General features: G+C 32.1%; 1 protein-coding gene across 1 annotated transcript in view; it reads left to right on the top strand.

Annotated features, from left to right (window-relative positions):
* The window catches only part of LOC126879913 (apoptosis-inducing factor 3-like), a 42,446-nt gene that overhangs the window by 6,303 nt on the left and 9,555 nt on the right, over positions 1–26,588 (top strand). The window contains exons 2-6 of the mRNA XM_050643256.1: positions 8,065–8,205; positions 11,414–11,787; positions 15,465–15,730; positions 18,723–19,000; positions 23,663–23,987. Coding sequence (XP_050499213.1) covers positions 8,065–8,205; positions 11,414–11,787; positions 15,465–15,730; positions 18,723–19,000; positions 23,663–23,987 — 1,384 coding nt within the window. The remainder of the gene's footprint in view (positions 1–8,064; positions 8,206–11,413; positions 11,788–15,464; positions 15,731–18,722; positions 19,001–23,662; positions 23,988–26,588) is intronic.

The raw sequence follows: 26,588 nt of genomic DNA, 5'->3' as shown, positions 1-26,588 counted from the left end.
AGACTGGAAAAGGATTGGGGAGGCCTATGTCCAAAGATGGACCGAAGAAGCCTAATTTATAGATAAGAAAAGATAGAGGATAGTATAGACAGTCCTATTCGGACTTCTATTCAACATTGCCCTAGAGAAACCTATTATTAGAGAATCTGGAGTAACAACAAGTGGATCTATTATTAATAGTGTACAAATACTAGCATAAGTAGACGACATCGATATCATAGCAATAAGAAAGGCGGACCTGGTTCAATCGTTTACGGCATTGGAAGCAGCAGTAAATAGAATAGGGCTACACGTTAATACTAACAAAATTAAGGATATGAAGGTGTCAAACAATAATTAAGTAGCAAAACCCGAAGGATCTAACGGTTGGAACATATACTTTCGAAGGAGTAAGAGAGTTCGTATATCTAGGCTCACAAATCAACCAAAGTAATACAGTAACTGCAGAAATTAACAGACGTATATATCATTCCAAATCCTTTTTTCAGTGCGTCACAGATTATCGAATTCTCTCTAACGCATTACAGTTGGAAGTGACAGAGAAAAACGTACCTCTGTGATTATTATACATTGAACTAAGAAAATAATATGTATTCCTAACGGGTATTTGCATATTATAACGACTTATATTTAAAGATGTATAATTGGTTAGCGATTACATTACTGTAAATAGATAACCAATCAATGATGCGAATAAAGATAATTTGACACAAAAATAATCAATAGTGGTAGTAGATTCACAATATCGTATGGTAAAATGACAATTGTAATTTTTAGGTTACTATTTTTCAGCGACGTAAATATAAATAGGTATTTTATGTCATTGGTATATATTCGGACATTGTATAGTGAAATTTGATTTTATATTTATTTATTTTTACATTAAAAATTTTAAATATTAATATTCTGGCAAATATTTGTATAAATATTGATGTTTATATTAAATATAAATATTCTGACAACTGTCACATTTAACTAAAATGTCATATAATGATTTGCGACAATCTTAAGATACTAGTACACTTTAGAAGACCAAAAATAATCAATTTTTTCAAGAATTTTTTTCTCAGAATCTTTATTAAAAACGAATATAAAACTTTTTACATATTAATATCTAACTCTTAGAGAGTACAAAAAATATATCTTTTTTCGTTTATGCACGTACACTAATATTGTAGAGGCGCAACATTCGAGGCCTCGAAAAATGATGGCGGACAGTTAATCTCAGGATTGGGATATCTGAAATAAAAAAATTGAACTGCATTTGAAAAAGGAAGGTTTCTTACGTGACGATTTACCACAATTTGACCAAAAAATAAAAAATAAATATTTTTAACCATGAAAAACTGAAGAAAAACGGGTGATTTTTTTACAAATTTTTTTCAAATTTACGTAACATTTTTTTTCTGAATTTTGTACTAACGGTGGTAAATGATCACGTAATAAACCTTCCTTTTTCAAATGCCGTAGGATTTTTTTGTTTCAGAGATCCTAATCCTGAGATTAACTGTCCGCCATTGGAAGTAGTTTTTTTCGAGGCCTCGACTTTGGCGTCCTCTACAATATTAGTGTACGTGCATAAATGAAGAAAGATATATTTTTTGTATTCTCTAAGAGTTAGATATTAGTATGTAAAAAGTTTTATGTTCATTTTTAATAAAGGTTCTGAGAAAAAAAATCTTGAAAAAATGCTTATTTTTGGTCTTCTAAAGTGTACTATGTAGTACTTACCTTAAAATCCTATATGACTTCAAAATTAATGACGCACTGAAAAAGAGTTTGAGCGTACTATGAGTTAAAGAAACTTTTAATATCAAAAATAGTCACAAAAGGAACGAAAATATTGATATACAGAATTCTGATCAAACCCGTACTCACTTATGCGTCAAAAACGTGGACGATGGTAAAAGGTGATGAAGTATGTTTAGACTGTTTTGAATGTAAGTTCTTCAAACATATTTAAAAGCCTTGTAGGAAATCGGATTATGGCGTAGACGCTATAATTTTGAGCTTTTCCGCCTTTATAGTGAATCTAGTATTGGTAGGTCCATCAAAATAAACAAGCTGCAGTGGTTAGGGCACTTAGAGAAAATGAACTGGAAGGAGCCGTCGAAACATATTTATAACCAGAGACCAGATGGAGTGAGGAGAAGAGGCCCAGAGCAGGATTTAAGGACCAGGTGGAAGATGATTTATGAGTTTTAAGGCGCTGGATAGGGAGGAATGGAAGCTGATTCAATGGCTCTACAACCATGGGCTGTAGAGCCATTGATGATGATGAAATGCGGAGGACTATGCATTTGGCTATGTCTTCCGGTTTTGGGACTGTAGAGTTTTGTGGGGCTGTGTAGGCCAGAATCTAGTTTCCTAAGGAGGTTCTCTGAGGTGCGGCTACTGTTTGTGAAATTAAGATTTTTTAAAGTTTCTCTCCACCTTATTACGCCAGTCAATGGGAGCAAGAGTAGGGTATTACCTCCGAATTCTATCCTACTGCATGGATTTTAATGAAATTTTGGGCCTAGCCTCTACTTATCTCCTAATTCAAAGTCTACCCTATGCCGATGTGTGCTTTTATCTTGGGGGTGGTTCTCACCCCTTATTAGGGGTGGAAAATTTTATGGTTAAAATGACCACGGAATTCGCTAGAGAACCAAATTCTAAGCAAAAATTGTTTTATAATTTTTTTTTGAAAACTCGATACTTTTTGAGATATTCGTGGTTGAAAATTAACCATTTTCATTGAAACATAATACCTTTTCGAACGGCTTTTTGCCAATACCTTAAAAACTATGCATCTACCTAAAAAACTATATTAAACATTTTTGTAGGCTATAAAAAAAGAGACACTTGCCCTCATAAATCTACTAGGTAGTTATAACACAAAAACTGATATGGTAGGTGAAAATAGTTTGTTTTTTGGTACATTCTCAAATTGGTGTATTCAACTTGAAATAACAGAAACGGTCGATTTTAGGTGTATAATGCTACTAATACTTTTTGTAGTGCTTGAAAAGTCCTTTAAAAGAGCTGTATTAAAGTTCCATTACATTAAAACTAAGCGAGATATGCTGCAAGCAAAATTGATTACTAATGTATTTTAAGAAAAAATGAGAAGTAATTTTAACTCCCATCCACCAAAATGTAAATGCATCGTTTTCCTTCTACAATCCCTTTTATTATAGTGTTATTTGTATGTTCAAAAAGTTGGACGGGTTTAAAGTGAATGGTTAAAAAAAAAGATCAAATTATAGAGCGCATTTTTAAAATTTCTTAAAAATCTTCCTTTTTCTCCATGTAACTTGAAAATGATAAGAGATACAGTAATGAAAAATAATAAGGAAATTTTTATCTGAAAAAGCCCTACATATTTGGTTGGTATCTTTTTTCGTATCTCTTATCTTTTTCGAGTTACATGGAGGAAAAGGAAGATTTTTAAGAAAATTTAAAAATGCGCTTTATAATTTGATCTTATTTTTTTCAGAAACCATTTATTTTAATCCCGTCCAACTTTTTGAACATAGAAATAACACTATAATAAAAAGTATTGTAGAAGGAAAATGATGTATTTAAATACTGATGGATGAGGGGTTAAATATACTTCTCATTTCTTCTTAAAATACATTAGTCATAAACTTTTTTGCAGAATATCTCGCTTAGTTTTAATGTAATCGACATTTAGTATTGCTCATTTTAAAGGTCTTATCAAGCACTACAAAAGTTATTAGTATCATTATACACCTAAAATCGACAGTTTCTCTGTTATTTCAACTTGAATACATCGATTTGAGCATGCAGCACAAAAACAAACTCTTCTTACCTACCATATTCGTCTTTGTATTTTAACTAGAAGATTTATGAAGGAACAAATATCTTTGTTTGTTTATAACCTACAGAAATTTTTTGTATAGTTTTTTTGTTAGATGCATAGTTTTTAAGGTATTCGCAAAAATCCGTCCGAGATGGTGTCATTTTTTAATGAAAATGGCCAATTTTCAACCACGAATAACTCAAAAAGTATTGAGTTTTCAAAAAATAATTATAGAACAGTTTTTGCTTAAAATTACGTTCTCTAGCCTCTTTCGTGGCTATTTTAACCAAAACATTTTTCACCTCCGGGAAGGGGTGAGAACCACCCCCAAGATAAAAGCGCACATCGACATAGGGTAGACTTTGTTTCTTGAGCTATTCCCTACTTACTGTGAAAATATCAAGTAAATCGATGTAGTAGGATGGAATTCGGAGCCAAATACCCTCATTGACTACCGTATTATATGGTTCTAGCGGAATTTAGTGTTTCTATGTATCAAATAAAATTCTAAAAATAAAATTATAATCATCTTCCGGTAAAAACACGTCAATGAAATACCTAGTAAAAATGATAAGAATGCAACAACTATCTTTTTAGAAATCATCAATCACGTTTACGCTATATTTTAAATTCACATTTTCAAAGATAACAAAGTATGAATAAAAATATCTTAAAAAATATTCCAAAAAATCCCGTCTTGTGGCTATGATTAAAATAATATATAAATATGCATAAAAGTTAATATACCGTGAAAACTTACATACAGAAATTTAAAGCCTGGTGCACCAACAAATCAAGCTCCAGCTTAGCCCAGCTCAGCTTCTCTCTCTCCTGTCGTTTCCCCATTACTGAGGATCGTGATTTCTTCCAATATTCCTAACAATGTTTCTCCATTGGTCTCTATCTTCAGCTGCTCTAAGAGCTTCGCAGAATGAGTTTCCAGCTGAATGCTTTATTTGGTCAGACCTTCTAGTTGGTGATCGTCCTCTTGATCTTCTCCCCGGAACGTTTCCAGAAACAATGGATCTAAAAGCTCAGCTTATAGGTCCATAATTTCTGATTTTTAGAGATGCAATCCACGTGGCAAGCTGAAAATTGATCTACGCGTATGTTTCGTAAGCTGGGTTTAAGGCACGTCGTAAGCTTAAGATCTGTTGGTGCAACCTTCTTCTTCTTTAGGTGCCGTGTCTGTATTCAGACATTGGCCGTAATCATGTTTACAAGTTTCTGAAACCTTTCTCTATCGGCTGCTGCGCGAAATTATTCTTCTGCCGTAGAGTCACACCCCTATCTAATATTACGCAACCAAGAAAGTTTCTTTCGACCAATCCACCTCTTTCCATTCATTTTTCCTTGTATTATAAGGCGAAGTAGATGATATTGGGATCCTCTAATTATTATATGGCCGAAGTCCGAAGTATTCTGTTTTTCTGCTCTTTATGATGTTTATGAGCAGACGTTCTGTGAAATAATTGGTGAATGGCACGACAAAAAATCTGATTATTCCCTATATAGGGTGTCCAGAAACTCTACCGACAAACGAAGACAGGAGATTCTTCAGATAATTTTAAGACAATTTAGCTCAATTCACCTAGTCTAAGGGAGCTAGAGCTCTCTGAACATGGCGTCTTGTTATTAGTTTTTCTTCATACCTCCAGAACGCTTCAATTTAGAAAAACTAAAATCGGTACGTATATTTATCTTACAGAGATAAATCGATTCCATCCATTGCCAATTTCTAGTACCGATCATAGGCGACCGTTTTGGGTAGGGCAACGGTTATTTTATCACACAACTTTTTTGTCTTTAACTTTTAAGCATTTTTGACACTGGATTATTAAATTGTGAGGTATTCTAGTACTAGAAGGTACTCTTGGTTTAAGTCGGTAGGACACACGGTTTTCTAGAAAAATCGATTTGAAAATTTTTCGTTTTTTGAATTATAATAAAAATTTAAAAAATTTTTCAAAAAAAAACGGTGTATTTTACTAACTTAAAGCGAGAGTAACTTTTAGTACTAGAATACGTCATAACTTAATATTCTAGAGCAAAAATGCTTAAAAATTAAAGACAAAAATGTTATGCGATAAAATAACCGTTGACCTACCCAAAACGGACGCATATGACCCATACTAAAAATTCGCTATTAATGAAATCGATTGACCTCTGAAATATAAATAAACATATTAGTTTTCCGATTTCTAAATAGTTTGTTTTTGATTTTTTTTTTTGGAAATTCAAATAAAGAATAATTTTCAAATCGATTTTTCTAGAAAACGGTGGATCCTATCGACCTAAAACAAGAGTACCTTTCAGTTGTAGAATACCTCACAATTTAATAATCCAGAGTCAAAAATGCTTAAAAATTAAACATAAAAAAGTTATGCGATAAAATAACTATTGCCCTATCCAAAACGGACGTCTATGACCGCTACTAGAAATTCGCAATACATGTACTGGACTTATCTCTGGAAGATAAATATGTGTACCAATTTTCGTTTTTCTCAATCGAAGCGTTCTGGAGTTATTTAAGAAAAACTAATTACAACATTACAAGACGCCATCTTCAACGAGCTCTAGCTCCCTTAGGTAGCATTTTCGGACTAGGTGAATTGGGTTATTTATTATTAAGCGCAACAGGCCTTGTAGGCCTAGGGCTAAAATGTTTACATTTCTGATTGCATAAATAATATCATAAATAACTTAATATAACTAACATAACTTATAAATTTTATTTAATTACACTTCAGTCTTTTAATACACTCCTTCACCACCTCTCTCCATCTCCTTGTGTCCAATGCTAGTTCTTTCCATCTCTCAATGTTACTTTTCTTCAAGTCTTCATACACACTGTCCTTCCTTTTTTTCCTTGGCCTGCCTTTCCTCCTCTTTTGTATTGGTCTTCGTGAGAGTACCATTTTTGGCATTCGTTTACTTCCCATTCTGTCGATGTGCCCCAAGTATCGTATTCTCTGTGCTTTGATCGTCGTCGTGATCGTTGGCTCTTGATATAGTTCTTTCAATTTCTTATGGGTTCTTCTTCTCCACTGACCTTCTACTTTCACACCTCCATATATTGCTCTTTGCATTTTCTCTCCCATCTTTCTAAAAGGTCTCTTTCTGACTTTTTGAGCACCCATGTTTCGCATGCGTATGTTACTGTAGGTCTGATAACAGTCTTATAAATTCTTATTTTTGTTTTTCTTGATACGTATTTGGATTTCAATAATGTGCGTAATGCTCCATATTTTTATTTCCTTTAGCTACTCTTGCCTTTATCTCCCCTTCTTCATGACCATTTTCATCTATTTTGGCTCCCAAGTAAATAATTTCTTTGGCTCTTTTGAACCAATATGTTTTTTCTCCATCTATTTGTACTATGATGTTATTCTCTTTTTCTTTTTGGATCTCTCCCATTATCATATACTTTGTCTTTTCTTCATTTATTTTAAGTCCGAATTTTTTGGCTTATGTTATTATGTTTTTAATTAACTTTTGTAATTCTTTTTTGCTTGTTGCTAATAGCGTCAGATCATCTGCAAATGCTATGCATTGGTGGCCGTTTTTAAATATCGTTTCTTGCATGTTTATTCTGCTTTTCCTGATTATTCCTTCCAATGTTAGATTGAATGCGGTTGTTGATAGTGGGTCTCCTTGTCGTAATCCTTCCTTGTTTTCAAACTTTTTGGATGTATATTTGATGATGAATTGGGTTAAATATCTTAAAATTCTCTGAGGAATCGCCAGTCTTCGTTTGTCGGTAGAGTTTCTGGACACCCTGTATATTTTTTCAAATTTAGTAAATGGCAACAAGGGGAAAATTACGTGCATTCCTTATTGTATGACTTTTCCTATACGAAAAGTTGGTAAAAATCTCGGATAACCCCTACAAAAGTGAAAGAAAAGTAAAATTAGTGCCCATATATAATTAATTTTCTCAAGAAAATCAAATATTCCGACTATAAAAATAATTTGAACTTTAATAGCTTTTAACGCCGTCGCACTATTTCTATTTTTTCTCCAGCCACTAGCTAGAGAGAGCATCGATTTTAGAGCGTGGAGGTTATACGCAGCGCAGTTATATAATTTTTTAATAGATTGATGGTCAAGGTACATGGTTACCGAATGATGTCAACGAAAATAAATCTTCGTAATTCTTAACTGACTAAGAAACGTATTGTAAATTTCGGTGATCATGTTCGCCACGATACAGTGTGTTGTTAAAGCTATTCCTGTAATTCAACGTTTCTTTCCAGCGGCTCAAGACCAACCGGAGGAATATGTGGAAGGTGTCGTATGCAGTGTTGATGATTTACAAGAAAATGAACTGAAGACCGTCGAATTGGATGAAGGGAAGGTTCTTCTGGTCAAACAGAAAGGTGTCATTAGTGCGCTAGGTATGTACAATTCAAAATATTCTTATAAAGATTTTTAACAAAGTATAAGTACTTAAAAATTGAGAATTGAAGTTCAGAAATAATTACGTTGTTTTTAAAGTAAATATCATTGGATACACAGTGCGCGCCTAAAGTATGGATACATATAGATGTCTTTGACACCGTAACGTTGCCAAATGTATAGTTTCTGAAATGTATGGATAATATGCGTATTTTTTAAATGAGATCATCCTTATATTTTACAATCTTTTGTTACAGTTTTTATTGCCGATGCAGCATATAATCTGTTAATGATAAATATTGACTATTCTTGTTCTTCTTACGGTTACTTAACCTTACTATCCTTAAGGTTGTTGGTCATTACATTTGCCCCTTTAATCGTATTTGCAGCCGCCCTGAATAGTTCTATGGAAGTCATATTCATCCATTGTCGTAGGTTTTTAAGCTAAGAGTTGCGCCTCCTTCCTGGTCCCCTTTTGTTATTGATTTTGCCTTCGGTTATAAGTTGGAGAAGTTCAGACTTTTGATTTCTTATGATGTGACCAAAATATTGTGTTTTCCGTTCTTTTATTATAAGCATAAGCTATCTTTCCTTGTTCATTCTCGTCGTATGGCTCATGTTCATGTAGGATATTCTGAGCATTTTACGGTAGCACCAGAGTTCGAATGCATGCATTCCTTTTTGTGTGGCTTCTGTCATTGTCCAGGCTTCAACGCCATAGAGCAAGATGGAGAAAACAGAGCACTTAAGTATTGTAGTTCTATTCTCAGTGCATTTTTTAAAACACTATACGTGCCTTTCCAGACGTGTTCTTTTCCCTAGTGGGTGGTCCAAGTTTCATCAATATTACTTCCAAGGTACGTTATTCTTGTTAGTCTTTCCAGATCTCTTCAGTCGACATGGACCTTCACCCTTATGTTTGGTGCTTACTGATGACATCGTTTTTGTTTTCTTTGTGTTCAGTTTCATTCCAAATTCTCTATAGGCTGTCGTTACTCGGCCCATTAGGCCGAATTTTATTTTAATAATGCATTTTGTATCTGGAGCATTTCTTCTTTTCTCTAATAGATGTAGCTACGGCAGCGTCTTAAAAGTGGATTTTAATATTATTTTTATAATTCAACTTAAATACGTAGTGTATTTTCGTCTTGGTTCAGAGGTGTTCAGGTAGCCTTTATGAAGACGTCTAGAGACAGAAACAGCTGTGTAGGGATGGTAGATATCCTCTGAATCGAAAGGACACATAAATTGTCGTTCACTTTTATCTTTTTTCTACGACCGTTTAATAACATGCTCATTATTCGCTATTTTTTAATAGATAATAGCACCCATTACTTTACCCGTGAGTAATAGTTCATTACTCACGGGCTGAAGTTACTCACGGGTCATTACTCACGGGCTGAAGTTAGATTCAAGTGGCGCATGCCACTTTTAATATTAATAGTACATAAACTTCAAATAAAATTACTTAATTTTGTTTATTTAATACAATAATTATTGTAATTTATATCAATAATTAACTTCGAAAAGTTTTTAAAGGAATTTCAACTGTAACAATGTCAGTATAGAATAGAAATATGCTTTATTGCCATGAAAAATTTTACAATTTTATCGACAAAGCTTATAAATAGTCAAAAAAACAAAACAGTAACAATCCAGTATATTTTTTTACAATATCTTATTTACTAAAAATTTTGATATTTATCATTATTTATTTTAGTGACAGTGACATTAGCGCATTTTGTTTTTGTTAATTGGAATTAACTAATATTATATATAGCTAAATGTAAATATACATTATAACTTTAATGAAATACGTCCACCGATAATAGCCATTTCCTATTTATTAGATTCATTGACAGTAGGTACACTTCGCGTAAAAAAACTGGTACAACTCTTATAACCGAGAATCGCGTTTTTAAGTTGTGTAAGTTGATCTTGTCAAATGTGTCATTCTAATTTCTAGGACAACGTTGCCAGTCATCTTAATTAAGTACCCATACATTGATTCGTGTTTTATTATAATTTATGAAAATATTTCAATTCAAAAATAATGATAGTTACTAAATCTAGACCATAGAGTTAAATATTAGCATAGAGAGAGTGTCATTCAGAGCGAAGTGACGACACCATCTTTTTTATTTGGATTAGTGCTGTTTCACTCTTACGCATAGTAAAGCTGCTACAGTTGTCCTCCTCTTTCGTGCCTATATTCACACTGAATGTCATTATAGATTCTCGATACAATGTGTTAGAAGGAGATGTAGCAAACCAGTCCATGTGATCTTGTCGTCAGGAAGCGCGCAAGCTAGGCTCCCTCTATGTTAATATATACCTCTATGATCTAGACATAACTTTAAATTATTATGTGTCAATTAAAATCGAGAAGCGTGATTGGTTTCTCGTAAATTGTACTGTAAATACAAAACTCTATTAAATTGTGGGATACTATAAACACACGGGAAAAATAAAAAAATTGATTTGAAATTAATACAATATGAATAACTTTTACAGTGAACAAGTGTGGAATTTATGTAATAATTTAATTGTATTACAATTCGAAACTGCTGAAATATTAATATTTTGTCATAGCTCCATTCCATTATTATTAATCACTTCTTGTAATCTTCTGGGCACAGAGAAATAAATTTAGTTATAAATTTTCATCTTCGTCCAAGCTTTCCCAGGTTTCGTCAATTGGTAGTGATAAAAATAATACCTATCTTAAACCTTTATATATTTTTGAATGTCATTTTTTTGTATTTAGATTTAGTGCAATTCCGTTATCTGTTATGGTAACAACGAAGTGATTCGCGAACTATTGTATCCAGTCTAAACACAGCTTTACATTGGGAAAAAAAGTGTACCAGTTTTTTATGACGGGAAGTGTACAAATTTATGCTTATAATTTTTCTATAGCGAACTTGGATTGACTATTTATTGTTGTATTTTTACAATACGTAAGAATTTGGTAATAGTAGATAGGCAACCAATTATTCAGCCACGTACTAGGGGTCAACAGCATTTAGGAAATTTTGTAAATTATTACAATTTAGTTGATTAATCTCGAGTACCTAGTTGATAATTATATTTTTTACTAATTAAAATAAAAAAAGGTCGTAGAAAAACTATAGTATTCTACTAGCATGTAATGGCTATTACATGCTCGTTGAATAATATACTATTATACAATAATTTCATTTGTAGGTCCAAAATGTACTCACTACGGAGCTCCCCTAGTATCCAGCGCTTTGGGCGATGGAAGAATTCGTTGTCAATGGCACGGTGCTTGTTTCAACATTCTTACCGGTGACATAGAAGATTTTCCAGGTTTAGATTCGTTACCTTGTTATAAAGTGACAATAGAAGATGATAAAGTGAAGGTTCGAGCGAAAAAGTCGGAGCTGCGTACGAATAAACGGGTTAAGCGAATGGTAAAAAAGGATTTGAAAGAAGACCAGCATATCGTTGTTATTGGAGGCGGGCCATCAGGAGCTACTTGCGTTGAGACGCTGCGACAGGAAGGATATACTGGGCGTCTTTCGTTTGTGTGTAAAGAAAATCTTCTGCCGTATGATAGGGTAAGTTTTATACAGACTCTTCAGTTTTCAATTAGATATTCTTCTTTAGCCCATTTCTATCTAACTTTGACCATAGGCCTTCCCCAAATCTTTCCATATCTGTCTGTCCTTGGCTGTATGTGCTTTTCCAGTGAGTTCATACAGCTTTCTCTCTCGCATTGTGGCCCGCAAATCTCCCCTTTAACGCTGTTATAATATGTTCTGTTACGTTTTATACTTTTGTTTTCACTCTTATCCATTTGTTTGATTTTCTGTCTTGCAGTTTTATTCCCAACATGGATCTTTCCATTTTTCTTTGTGTTATTTCTGTTTTGTTTATGTTGGCCTTTGTTAATGTCCATGTTTCTGAGCCATAAGTCAGAACAGGAAGGATGTACTGATCAAATACACGGGTTTTTAGGTACTGTTGTATCTTTGTCCTTTTTTGTATCCATTAACTTTCCAAACTGATTCATGCCAATCTGATTCTTCTTTGTACTAATTGCACGCATATACATCTTCGCTAGCTTTAATTATTTGACCCAGGTATATATTCGTCAACAACCTCAATATTTACGTTTTACTCGTGTTCATTTTTAATCTTAACTTATCTGAGGCTTGTGGTAGTTGAGTCAGCATTGTGGCTAGTTCTTCTTGGTTCTTGATAAGAACAACATCATCGCAATATCTGAATTAGATATACGCACTATAAATGCAACACTGCTTCCCCGCTGCCCACCATGCACTATATTCGCGTCAATTCATTCAGTCATTCGTCATTATACCATGGCAATGCAACTCATTCTCATTAGCAATGTTGCCGATTTTAGTGCTTCCTCCATTGGGGTATATCTAATGAAACACTAAACAGTGTGTATAAGTGAAAGATTTGATCGTTACTTGATTTAAATTCATTTTATCAAGAAATAAAACACCGAAGGACTTTTGTTTTCTATACTTCCACAAAATTTATTACAACTATGTGACTACAGCTGTTTCGGCAGAGTGCTTTCTTATGTCATGTATTTTATTGTGTGTGTCTACACTTAAAGTGTTTAAATAAATGAGAAATGAGTATGTTGAGAAGTGTGGAGTTGTTTGTTTCAAGTTGGTCATTCAGGATTATATCTTATATCTTTATTTTTTAATTTATTAATTTCGATAGTATCTAATAAAGCGTTGATTGAATACACGAATTGAATTGAATTGAATTCGTGTATTCAATCAACGAATAAAGCTAGCTTGAGGCCTTTTATTTTGAATGTGAAGAATTTGAAACTGTTCATTAAAAGAATGATTATGATCTAGACTAGAAGATGAAGTGCGTACGTAGAATATATTTTTCTATTATTGAAAGTCGTTTTCAGTTCTGCTATGTATTTATTATGTTTGTCAAAGATTCTGCCAGTTTGACAGATGTAAGTTTTTTCATCAATTCTTAATGTATTTGTTTAAGTTGTTTGCTCTGAAAGCTGGTGTTATTCCTTTCTTTTTTATGTGTTTGGCTATTTTTGTTGATATTTTACGTGTAAACCGGGTACCTTCGGCTCTATTACAAATACATGTATGAACAAGAACGAACATAAATATACTTTATCGAATGCCTTATTGTAGTCAATAAAACACGCATATACATACATCTTGATTGACGTCCAAGCACCTTTGTGTCAGTATATTAAGTGAAAAGGGAGCTTTAGGCGATCTTTGGGGAAACCCAAAGTGTGTATCATTGATGTCTATGTCCTTCTTCTTCATGTGCCTTGTCCGTTCTGAACGTTGGCAATTAACATGGCAATTCTGACTTTGTTTACGGTAGATCTGAATAGTTCGGCAGATAACAATCCGAACCATTGTCGCAAGTTTTCTGGACCGCTTCTGCTGTCTATTTTCCCTTGGATGATTAGCTGTAGTACTCTATATTTATTGTGCCTGATAACGTGACCCAAGTATTCCAATTTTCTTTTCTTTATAGTTATTCCTTCCTCTCTCTCTCTCTCTTTACCTATCCAGCGTAGTACCTAGTCGTTGGTCACGAGATCGGTCCACGAAATACGTAATATACGTCGGTAAGCCCACATTTCGAAGGCCCATACTTTTTTAATTATTGTTTCGGTCATTGTCCACGCCTTCATTCCATATAACAAAACCGGGAATACACAATATTTCAGAAGTCGGATTTTGAGAGGTAGAGTGAGGCTGTTCAAGTTGAAAATTTGCTTCATGCTAGTCAACGACGCTCTATGTCTAGTTTATGATATATTCGGTTATGGATAGATCACTGTACAGGGTTATTCACTATATTTTGACTCCCCTGTAAACTGCTTTATTTACAGAATTAGAAAAAAATGTAAAATACAAAAGTTATTCGATTTTCAAATTATGATTTTTTGACATATGTGTCGTACTAGTGACATCATCCATTTGGGCGTGATGACGTAATCGACTATTTTTTAAATGGGAATAGGGGTCGAGTGCTAGCTCATTTGAAAGGTTATTCAATTCTCTATTTAATAATATAAACATTGACATGATTAATTATACAGGGTGTCCAAAATAATTTTTTTTAAATTAAATTAATTAACACAAAAAGAAAAATGTATGTAATTTATTTCATTCAAAATAAATTCTACTGCTGTCAGAAAAAAGAAACAAATGTTTATTGGACAAATAAACATTACTTTTCACTTAAATTCAATGTTCAAGCTGCCACCCATCTGCCTTTTGGCAGTTTGAACATTGAATTTAAGCAAAAATCACTGTTTATTTGTGCAATAAACTTTTATTTCTGTTTTCTAACAGCAGTAAAATGTATTTTAAATCATATAAATTACATACATTCTTCTTTTTGTGTCAATTAATTTAATAAAAAAAAAATTTTTGGACACCCTGTATAATTAATCATGTTAATGTTTATATTACTGGATAGGGAATTAAATAACCTTTCAAATGAGCTAGCACTCGACCCCTATTCCCATTTTAAAAAATAATCGATTACGTCATCACGCTCAAATGGATGACGTCACTAGTACGATACATATGTACAAAAATCATAATTTAAAAATCGAATAACTTTTGTATTTTACATTTTTTTCTAATTCTGTAAATAAAGCAGTTTACAGGGGGGTCAAAATATAGTGAATAACCCTGTACGTATTATACAGTGATGAGCACGCTAATAACCGGCAGAATAACTTAAAATATAGAAAACATAATACATTGCGAAAACAAAAAGAGATGAAACTAGTGGAGGTGGAAATTATCGTTATAAATGTATTACTTAACATTACATTACATAGTTTCCCACCTTTAGACGTCTGTGACGGAAGTATTTTATAAAATTCTACTGTCACAGTGACAGTTATCATACTCATCTGATACGTCTTAAGTTGGGAAATTATGTAATGTAATGTTATTTTAGACGTTTATAACGATAATTTCCACCTCCACTAGTTTCATCTCTTTTTATTTCGCAATGTACATATGTTTTCCATCTCTTGAGCTATTTTTCCGGTTATTAGCGCGCTCATCACTGTATATTATATTTGTAGTACATACTACATATTATATTTCTCATCTTATCTTCTGCTCTAAGTGTCTCGTGTGATGAGACCAAGAAGAAGAAATTCATTTAGGTTTTTCTAAAACTACAACATTCTGATTTAGATATACTTTAATTAAGACTGTACTTATTGTTCTAGGTAAAAGTTAGTAAATCCATGGATTTCGATGTTGAACACGCTTCTCTTAGAGATGAAGACTTTTATAAACAGTACGATATCGACGTTTTTAAAGGAGTCAAAGCTACTGCTGTAGATTCAAGTAATCATAGCGTTACTCTAAGTAATGGAAATACATTAAATTATGATAAACTGTTCATTGCCACTGGCAGTTTTGCAAGAAAATTGAACGTACCTGGTAGTGATTTGAAGAACGTTGTAACCCTTAGAGAATATACCGATGCTCAGTAAGTTACTTTTGATCTTTTATTATACTTAATTTAACCTAGCTAATAATACAATAATAAGCGAATCTTCTACAGCTGGCGCCGCTTCTCGCATCCTAATTTCCAGCGTTTTCTGTGAATGCAATCTTCAGTTTTTAGATCTCTGGCGGTCATTGCATCTTCGACATCTTCTCTTCAGGATCGTTTTGGCATACCTGGTTTTCGTCTAGTGGGTGGAGTCGTACAATATTTTCTATTATTGTTTTATAAATTCTTCTATTATTTTCTGTTGTTATTTTATTATTCCATTTTATTAGTCCCTGTAGTGTAGCTGTCTGGTGGCTGATCTTGCTTGGCCAATCCTAGAATGTATTTCTTCCTTACTCCCTGCTGTAATTCAAAAAATAATATAACAAAACAGCATACCACAAGAATGGAGATCAAGCATCCTAATACCTCTCTTCAAAAAGTGAGAAAAATGTTATAATAACAGTCATGTCTACACAAAAAGAAGATGAAGATATTATTATATTATACGGGTATCCAATCGAATGAGGTGCTGTAAATATCAAAACAATTTAAATCATAAAAAAATTATTTGCCGCAGTTTAATTCTTAAAGATGATACCCTGCATTTGGATATTTTCCCGAAAATTGTTAATTGCTAAATTATTCTCGCCTCTTTATAACCTTGTAGATTAATAGACAACGCCAAAATTATACACTAATCTCTATGATTAGTCATATTCTTATTCTAGGAATGTCTACACTAATTCCAATCTGTTTATATCAAATTTATTGGTGGCTTAATATTCATATACCTAAAGAACTTAGCTTTATATTTAATATCCATTAAATATGTAAGATTAGTTATAAAATGATAAATTGTGTCAAATCATGTATGTACTATTTAAGTTGGGCAATTCGTATTTTATGATCCTAATTTATTTTAGCTAATTATATATCTAATACATATTATTTTATTCCTATTTTATGTTCTTTTTATGGAGAATTATATTCTTCACTAAATTAGGTTTTTGAGATTCCTGTTTTCTTGGTCTAGTTTTGTTAAATTAGTTAAAAATGGGGAAAACTCAAATTTTACAAAGAAAAATGGAACTATGCAAGGAAAAATCGAATGATTTTTCCTTACATAACTAAATGAAGCACATATTTGTCACCAGGCAGAAAATGTTCTAGGTACTTTCTGGTTTTTATTGTTTTTTTTTTAATTTTCGTGTATACAGGGTGCATCACCTCTAACGGGACGGAAGATTACAGCGAAATGGTAAAAGATTTGAAAAAATTTTTAAATTAGTAGTTTGTAAGTTGATAAAATCTACATTTTAAAATTATTTTGAAATATACAGGGTGTCCCAATAAATGGCGGCGTATTAAAGTTATATTTTTTCTTATGGAACACCCTGTATTTTGTATTTTTAATTGTCAGCAAAAAATAAGGTATAGTTTCATAAGGCTTCCCTATACCTATGTACAGAGTGTTCTGAGTTATGGTGACTTTTCTTAAAATGTAAAGTTTTAAAAGAAGGCTTATTCTCAAGTTATTTAAGAAATTATGAAAAAATTACTTTTACATCTAAATAGCTGGATATTGGTTGAATGTATTCCATGATTAATTATTACATAATTATTTACAGGGTGTTCCACATTTGCAGTTTCATTATTGGATTATTCAATGTGTCATATGATGTTTATTTTAAATGGAACACCATGTATATTAATACAACATTATACTAAACGGAGTCACCTCTTTCGAATGGTATCTGGATGTCGTATACCTAGGTCTAATAGTTTTTGCGTAATGTATAATGATTTAAAATCGTAATCTGTAAATCGAGTTTAAAACAAAAGATGTATCTCATTGTATGGCATCGTCATTTTATAACAGTACGGTCTGGTAATTATCAAAAATATAAACATCCGTGTATGATATTCAAATTTAATTGTTCCTAAAAATGAATAACCACGTTATCTACGAAAGAGTAGACATGGTACTTTGCATTGGGGAGTGTTTTCAAAATTGTATCTTACCTTCTTAAGTTTACGCTTAAAAGTATCCTGATAGAAGACACCCAAAAAAGGACGTTTTTGAGAGATTTCAACAGATTCCATGGTACTGGTAATGTTGCATACGGAAAGTTAAATAAAAATAAACCAGTTATTTGTTTATTTGGGATGACGACAAGGAGCTTGATGTCCTGCTTTCTGTTACGGAAAACCCAAATACTAGTAAAGAAAAAATTTCGGGTGAATTGTAAATCAGTCAAACGACTGTTAGAATACTTAAGAGAAACCACTATTATCCGTATAAAACTCAACTACACCAGTATTAGACCAAACAGGATTATGATAAATATTTAACTTATCGTTTATGGACTTTAGACTTTATAGAAGATCCTGATTTTTTAATGTATTGTATACAGACCAATATACCTACTTTTGATAATAATAGTCTAGTAAAGAGACATAATTTTCATTTCATTAGGATACAGTAAACAAACATTTATTTCGTACAGTTTAAAAATCGAAAGTGACTATAAATATTATTTTTAAAATCAATTCACCGTTTAAGAAAATTGTAAATTACGCAAAAACTATGACTCCTAGTTATAGAACATCCCTATACCATTCGAAAGAGGAACCTGTGCTTAGTACAATAATTTATTAATATACATGGTGTTTTATTTAAAATAAGCATCATATGACACATAAATGCCCGATTTCACCCACGATACCTAAATATTTAAGAATACCAAAAAATATATAGGGTGTTCCATTTGAAATAAGAAAGTTCATTAGATTTGCAGAAAAACCGAAAATCTGACAACAATGTAATTAGCACTATAATATCGAACGCATTAGAAAACCCCTACCTACCAAAATCTATAAAAATCGTGCAAGCCGTTTTCGAGATAATTGAGTGTTTCCATACATAAAACTCACTCTGTACGTTGTGAAATTGTTTACGTTTGTAATGTTACCTATCTTTTAGGTACACTTTCTCACAACTTTCCGAAGACAAAGAAGTCGTAGTATTGGGAAGCAGTTTTATAGCGTTAGAAGCTGCAAATTACTGCCAAAGTAAGACGAAAAAGGTAACAGTGATAATGAGAGGCGAGTTACCTTTCCAGCCACTTTTGGGACCAGACGTAGGAAAAGTATTTATGAAATTGTTCGAAGAAAAGGGAGTACATTTTGTAACTAAAAATACTATAACAGAAATTAAAGATGATGGGAATGGAAATGTTACAGAGGTTATATTAAAAGATGGTAAGTTACATGGTCTATTCGATTTTTAATTTTTTCTACATACAATATCTTGACTTTTATTCCTGCGTCCTGGGGATAATCAGTAAAATACTGGAATAACTGCAGATATGCTGAAGAGAACAGGGAAAACAACTAGAAAAGTCCTGCATAACCTCATGAACAAAATACTAACCACAAAAGAAATACCCGATAGCTGGAACGATACGGAGATACTATAGTCCAAGAGGCAGCGCTGAAAAATTTCTCTGAATTTAATAAAGCTAGTTATTTTACAGTTGATTACTGTGATTGTGTAGAGAAACATACTGCGGTCAGTCAAGCGAAACAGAACAGGTGGTACTGACAGCTTGTCAAAGTTGTTTATTTTCGGAGGTAATTAAATCCATTTACTAAGGCTGAAAGCTGTATGACGGGACAGAGCCGGTCGGTCGGCCCCAATGAATGTACAAGGTTATTCACTATATTTTGACCCCCTCTAAACTGCTTTTTTTACAAAATTAGAAAAAAATGTAAAATACAAAACTTATTCAATTTTTAAATTATGATTTTTTGACATACAGTATGGTGCAAATGAAAAAAATAAATTCGATATTGCGTAAACCGGCTACATTAAGGAAAAATCCCGAAACAGGTCTATTTTTAGTGACGTCATCTATCAGGGCTTGATGACGTAATCGATGATTTTTTTTTAAATGAGAATAGGGATCATGTGCTAGCTCATTTGAAAGGTTATTCAATTCTCTATTCAGTAATGTAAACATTAACATAATTATATATACAAATTATATACGTCCAAAAACAATATTAAATTAATTAACAAAAAAAGAAGAATGTATGTAATGTATTTAGTTCAAAATACTTTTTACTCTTATCATAAAACAGAAAAAAAAATGTTTATTTAAAAAATTAACTTTGATTTTAAAAAATTAACTTTGATTTTGAAAAATTAACTTTGATTTTCGCTTAAATTCAATGTTCAAGTCAGCTCCCGCTAGGCACCTGCTTTTTGGAAGTTTGAACATTTAATGAAGGCGAAAAGCAATTACATATTATTTTTCAAATAAACATTTTTTTCTTGTTTTCTGACAGTAATAAATGTATTTTGAATTAAAAAATTACATACATTCTTCTTTTTCTCTCAAATAATGTAATTTAAAAAAATTGTTTTTGGACACCCTGTATAAATAATGTTGTTAATGTTTATAATACTGAATAGAGAACTAAATAACCTTTCAAATGAGCTAGCACACGACCCATATTCTCATTTAAAAAAATCATTGATTACGTCGTCACCCCCAGATGGATGACGTCACGCCTGTGATACATATGCCAAAATATCATAATTTTAAAATAAAAATCGACCTGTTTCGGGATTTTTCCGTAAAGTCGCCGGGTTACGAAATAACGAATTTATTCCTTTCATTTGCACCATACTGTATATATCGTACTACCTCCATCTGGGCGTGATGGCGTAATGGACTATTTTTTTAATTGAGAATAGGGGTCGTGTGCTAGCTCATTTGAAAGGTTATTCAATTCCCTATTCAGTAATATAAACATCAACATGATTATTTATACAGAGTGTCCAAAATTTTTTTCTAATTAAATTAATTGGATGACGTCACTAGTACGATATATATGTCAAAAAATCATAATTAAAAAATCGAATAACTTTTGTATTTTATATATTTTTTTTAATTCTGTAAATAAAGCAGTTTACAAGGGGGTCAAAATATAGTGAATAACCCTGTACATTCATTGGGGCCGACCGACCGGCTCTGTCCCGTCATACAGCTGACCGACTATAATAACTTTTATTTATATTCAATTTAGAATGGGTGTACTGATTTTCAGCCTTAGTAAATGGATTTAATTACTTTCGTAGGAAAGCAACTTTGATACCCTCTCAGTAACCCCTGTTCTACGTTTCGCTTGACCGACCGCAGTATGTTTCTCTACACAATCACGGTAATTAACTATGAAAAAACTAGCTTTAGTAAATTCAGAGAGATTTTTCGGCGCTGCCTCTCCGTCTACTATTAATGTTCAAAAAAGGTGACCGAAAGAACTTGGAAAACTACAGACCAATAACATTATTAAGTGTTGTATTCAAAACTACTAACTAAAATCATGACAAATAGACTCGCAACTAACATTAACGAATAGGGCTTTTCATCGATTGTCATTTGTTTCGATCCTCTGTCATATGTTGTATAATCCGTGTATAATATTAATATATGAAATATGACAGAAGCTCGAAACAAATGACTGTGAATGAAAAGCCCTATATCAAGCGAGATTCAGAAAGGGTTTTAGCACTAGCGACCATCTGCTAACAGTAACAATACTGATTGAAAAGTCGAACGAATATCAAATCCCATTATACATGGTATTCATAGACTTCCGAAAAGCGTTTGACAGCGTTGAACATTGGGCCATCAAAAATTCACTACAGAACGACAGAATTGATTACAGGTACACGGACTTTTCTATGTAGCACTCCTGATTAACAGTTAACGGAGTTCCGTCGTTTGCTTGAATGAAATACGAGCCCAATGTGCCATGTGTGGATACATCACACCAAATGGTAACAATATCACTGTGAAGATGTTGCTCGACGATTATGTCAGGGTGTTCTAATCTAAGAAACCGTGTTATCTGCTTATAGTGCTTTTCATCGACTGTCATTTGTTTCGAGCTTCTGTCATGTGTCACATAATATTAATATATCTACGCCATACGTCTTTGGTTTGTATCATTCCAGATACCAATAACGTATGACGTAGATATATTAATATTATGTGACACATGACAGAAGCTCGAAACAAATGACTGTGAATGAAAAGTCCTATTAAGCCCAAATGCATTGGCAAGTGATTTATCGTTTTCGCGACCTTTTCCGTATGATCCAAAATAGTACTCCACGATAATAGCCCAATAAATGACCGTTTTGGAGAGTAATTTTCAGGGGCAAATCCGAATTACATGAAAATTTGGATTTAGGTTCTACTTACACTCCACTTTAAAGTTGAATTTGTGCCGTTTGTTGCTTTTACTTGGGGGGGGGGTGACAGTCACCCCTTCTCGGGGGTGAAAAACGCGTGTTTAAAATAATCCCGGAAATGGATAAACTGACAGATTATAAGCAACTTTCGTTCTATAAAGTTTTTTACGTCAATACTTTTTGAGTTATTAGCGATTGAAAATATTGATTTCTCGACAAAAACTACGTTTTTAGACCGTTTTTTCGCCAATAACTCAAAAAGTAAATATTTTATCGAAATAAATACTCTTAGGAAAAGTGTAGCTTATAAAATAGTGAAAAAAATGGTGTATCAGTAAAGTCTATAAATTGAGTAAAAGCAAAGTTGTAGCTCATGAAAAATACGTTCTTATTCGTCTAATTCCAAATCGAATAATTCAACGCGAAATGACCGAACAATTAAGCACTCTTCGGGAAAAGCTTATTTACATTTTTAAAGTATCTGAAAAATCTTTATGGCTTTATTGTTTTTTTACAAAAATTTCTAGCATCAAAAATAAACGAGCTACACTGAAAAAAAAGTTGGCCCCTTTTTTTGGTAAAAATAATCGTGAAAACCTCCTTTTATTTAGTAGCCTAAATAAAATTAATCGTTACCGCTTTACCATTTATTTTAACTGTATGTGTATTGTTTATATGATCTGTAAATTTGATTGGTTTAAAGTGCTTATTTTTGAAAAATTTTCTTTTTTGAAAATAACTTAAAAAGTATTAGTGATAAGAAAAATCTTAAAGAGTAAAAGAATGAAGGTTTTGCTATTATAAATATGTTAGTTTAATTTTGTTTTTCCGTGAGACAAAAATTGGTTAAGATATGGCTGTTCAAAATTTAGATACACTCGTGGATAGTGACCCGTTCAAGTTTTCAACTATAACCTTTTCAAAAATAAGCACTGTAAACCAGCGAGACTGACAGATCATATAAAAAATAGATAAGTAAGTAAATTGTTTGTAAAGGGGTAGCGATTAATTTCATTTGAGGAGCTAAACACGGAGAGATTTTCATGATTTTTTTACAAAAAAAAGAGGGCCAACTTTATTATGAGCGTAACTCACTTATTTTTAATGCTAGAAACTTTTATGAACAATTAAAATAAAGCTTTTTATAAACACTTTAAAAAAGTTTAAATGAGTTTTTCCCGAAAAGTGCTTAATTTTTCGGTGATTTCACCTTGAAATATTCGATTTGGAATTAGACGAATAAGAACGTATTTTTCATGAGCTACAACTTTGTTTTTACTCGATTGATAGACTTTACTGATACAACATTTTTCTCGGTTTTTTATAAGCTACACTTTTGCTAAGTCACCCCCACAAGTAAAAGCAACCAACGGTACAATTTCAACTTTGAAGTGGAGTCTGAATGAGTAAATGAACTATAGTCCGTTTACTGAACTATAAAAATTTTTTCGGTAACACTGAGAACCATCCTGAAGTTATCTAACATTAACACGACTTTCACCTATGTTATAACTACGTTCGGAAATCACTCAGTACATTTCGGCGTATGACACATACAAATTTGAAGCATACGCAATTCAGTACTGTTTATTTTGCCGCATCGCATACCGTATTATAGATACGTATTTTACATTTATTCAATTATTTTTTTATTTTAGGTTCTACGCTTAAGGCTGATTTAGTGATAATGGGAGTAGGGAGTACTTTTGCCACCGATTTTCTTAACAACTCTGGTATTGAGTTGCGCTCAGATGGATCGGTGGATGCCAACGAATATCTTCAGTCTAATGTTTCAGACGTATATGTCGGTGGTGATATAGCCTATGCACCTGTTTGGTCACACAGTAATAAGAAATCCGCAATAGGCCACTATCCTCTAGCTCATTATCATGGAAAGATTGCTGCGTTGAATATACTTGGAAAACGTACCCCGTTAAAAGCAGTGCCTTACTTTTGGACTATGCTATATGGAAAAGGAATAAGGTCAGTAAAGAAAAATAAATATGATTCTTCTTGAAGAACATCTTTTTCTTCGTCTTCCTCTTTTTAAGCAATTCTGCTTGTTCATTGGTGGATTGATACCTCTATGGAAGGTTGTCACTCCTTTCACAAAAGTTGCATAATTAAATTTCCTATAATATAGCATTAGTTAAAAATTTTAAAAATTGTCACCCTTGTTGAAAAATAGCAATAATTGCGAAAAATAACCATAAAAAAACAAGAATTCGCATTTTACGTTTTTCAACCATTTATACTACACTTAGGACCTTCATATTTCACCCAGAAAAACTTTATGATGTAGTAAAACAATACTGTAAATTTCATTAAGATCGGTTTAATAGATTTTGCAAAATAAATTTTGCAATCCAGCTTTCGCAAAACAAAAATTAATTTTTTCGAAATGTTCCAGGACTGAAAATAAAGCAGACAGCAAGTGTATTTTTTTTTCATATATATGAATACTGTTCCTTTCATTTGCAATTTGCAAAATTAACATCGGTTAACTACAACGGCGTCAGGAATTTTTTTAAATAAACATCCATTTTTGGTGCTACGCGCTGGATAGCGGATACGTTTGCTCTGATTGGGCATTCCAATGACCTTTGATAATGATTGATAAATTTTAATTTTTAGTACATTTCGATATAAATAAATAAATTTTTTTATTGCAAAATAAAAACACATACTCTGTCCTTTGAAATTACACTTTTTTAGCAACAACTTTCTTTGTTCATATATTTTAACTTAGAGAATAAAAGTTTATTATTTTCAAACATATGCAAACATGTCTCAACCGGTTTTAAAATAAATAAATCGTCAGTTTGTCAGAAAAATTTCAACACCCCCTATCTCGGAAACGAAGCATTTGCGGACAGAAGTTTATAAAGCAAACTGTCATTATTTTTTTCATGCAGAATTACCCCTTAAACTCTGCCAAAATTTTTTAAAAACACCCTGAATTGATAAAAAACATGTCTAGTTGTTAAAACACCTAACTTTTTTATTATCCAACATAAGCGAATGAGTCAAAAAACATAATGTTGAGAAAACATGAGGCTATAGTTAGGTTTTAATTTCAATATTTTATAAATGCTGAAATATTCCACAGGGTGATGCAAACTTTAAGAAAAAAACACAGTTTGATTCGTACACCCGGTATACAATAAAAATTTACCTGTTTAGCAACAATATTATTATAACGATATTGTCAAGGAATAAGGCTATAACATATTAAAAAAATAACTTAAATCGGACAATAGGTTTAGGAGATATAAGACATCAAAAATTACCCATTTTTAAGACGGCCGGTTAATTTTGGCCCAGAGTGTATGTAGTTTACTTAACAGTGAGTTTCAATCGATACTGATTACAGGTTTGTTTTATTTTGTTCATTAGACTTTGAAGGTCTTCTCCGCAATTAGGCATATACAGTATGTCTCTAAGTTGTATCCATATGGAAATTTTTTTTATTAAATGCATGGTCCAAAACCTAAGATTCAACCATCAGATATCAAATTTATGAATGTTTTACGAGGTATGTCAAAAAGTTTGAATTTCACTCAAGAGTAAAGTAGCTTTAATTTTCACAATATTGAAAATTGCTCTTGTGAAAAGTTGTTTGGAATTAAAAACTATATTCTAATATGCAATTACGTCCTTCTAATTGAAAAAGTTTTTTTTTTTGAAAAATTATGGATAACTGACATTATTTTCAGTTATTTCAATTCTGATAACTCTTTTATTATTAATTTTACGAAAAAAAGTGATTCTAAATAAAAAGTTTTGAATGGTTTAAAACCGAAAATACAACCATCTTATATCAAATTTTATCAATTTTATACGAGGTTTGTTAAAAAGATAAAAGATCAAAAGTAAAGTACCTTTATAGTTCAAAATATACTAATTAGAAGGATGTAATTACATACTGAAACATAGTTTTTATTTCTAAATAACTTTCTATACTAACAATTTTCGATATTGTGAAAAATAAACGTACTTATTTTACATTTGAGCGAAATTCATATTTTTTGACATACCTCGTATAAAATTGATAAAATTTAACATAAGATGGTTGTATTTTAGGTTTTAGACCATGCAGAACTTTTTATTAAGAATCACTTTTTTTCGTAAAATTAACAATAAAAGTGTTATCTGAATTGAAATAACTGAAAATAATTTTTTTGCATAATTAAAAAAAATTTCAATTAGAAGGATGTAATTGCATACTAGAATATAGTTACATTACATACAATTAGTACAACTTTTCATAATAGCAATTTTCAATATTGTGAAAAATAAAGCTACTTTACTCTTGAGTGAAATTCAAACTTTTTGACATACCTCGTATAATATTCAAAAAATTTTATATTTGATGGTTAAATCTTAGGTTTTGGACCAGGCAGAGCTGTTTATGAAGAATAATTTTTTTTCGTAAAATTAATAATAAAAAAGTTTTCCATATGGATACAACTTACAGGGACATACTGTATATCTAATATTGTTCACGGCTACTCCATTCACAATAATGACTTCGGTTGTCTCCATTAAAGCTTCCTTAAATATTTCTTCTGAGTACAAGTTAAA

Source organism: Diabrotica virgifera, chromosome 2 (genome assembly GCF_917563875.1).
Source record: "Diabrotica virgifera virgifera chromosome 2, PGI_DIABVI_V3a".
In the NCBI taxonomy this organism is placed as follows: Eukaryota; Metazoa; Arthropoda; class Insecta; order Coleoptera; family Chrysomelidae; genus Diabrotica; species Diabrotica virgifera.
The sequence above is the reverse complement of the archived record's forward strand: the minus strand, read 5'-3'. Positions and strand labels throughout refer to the sequence as shown.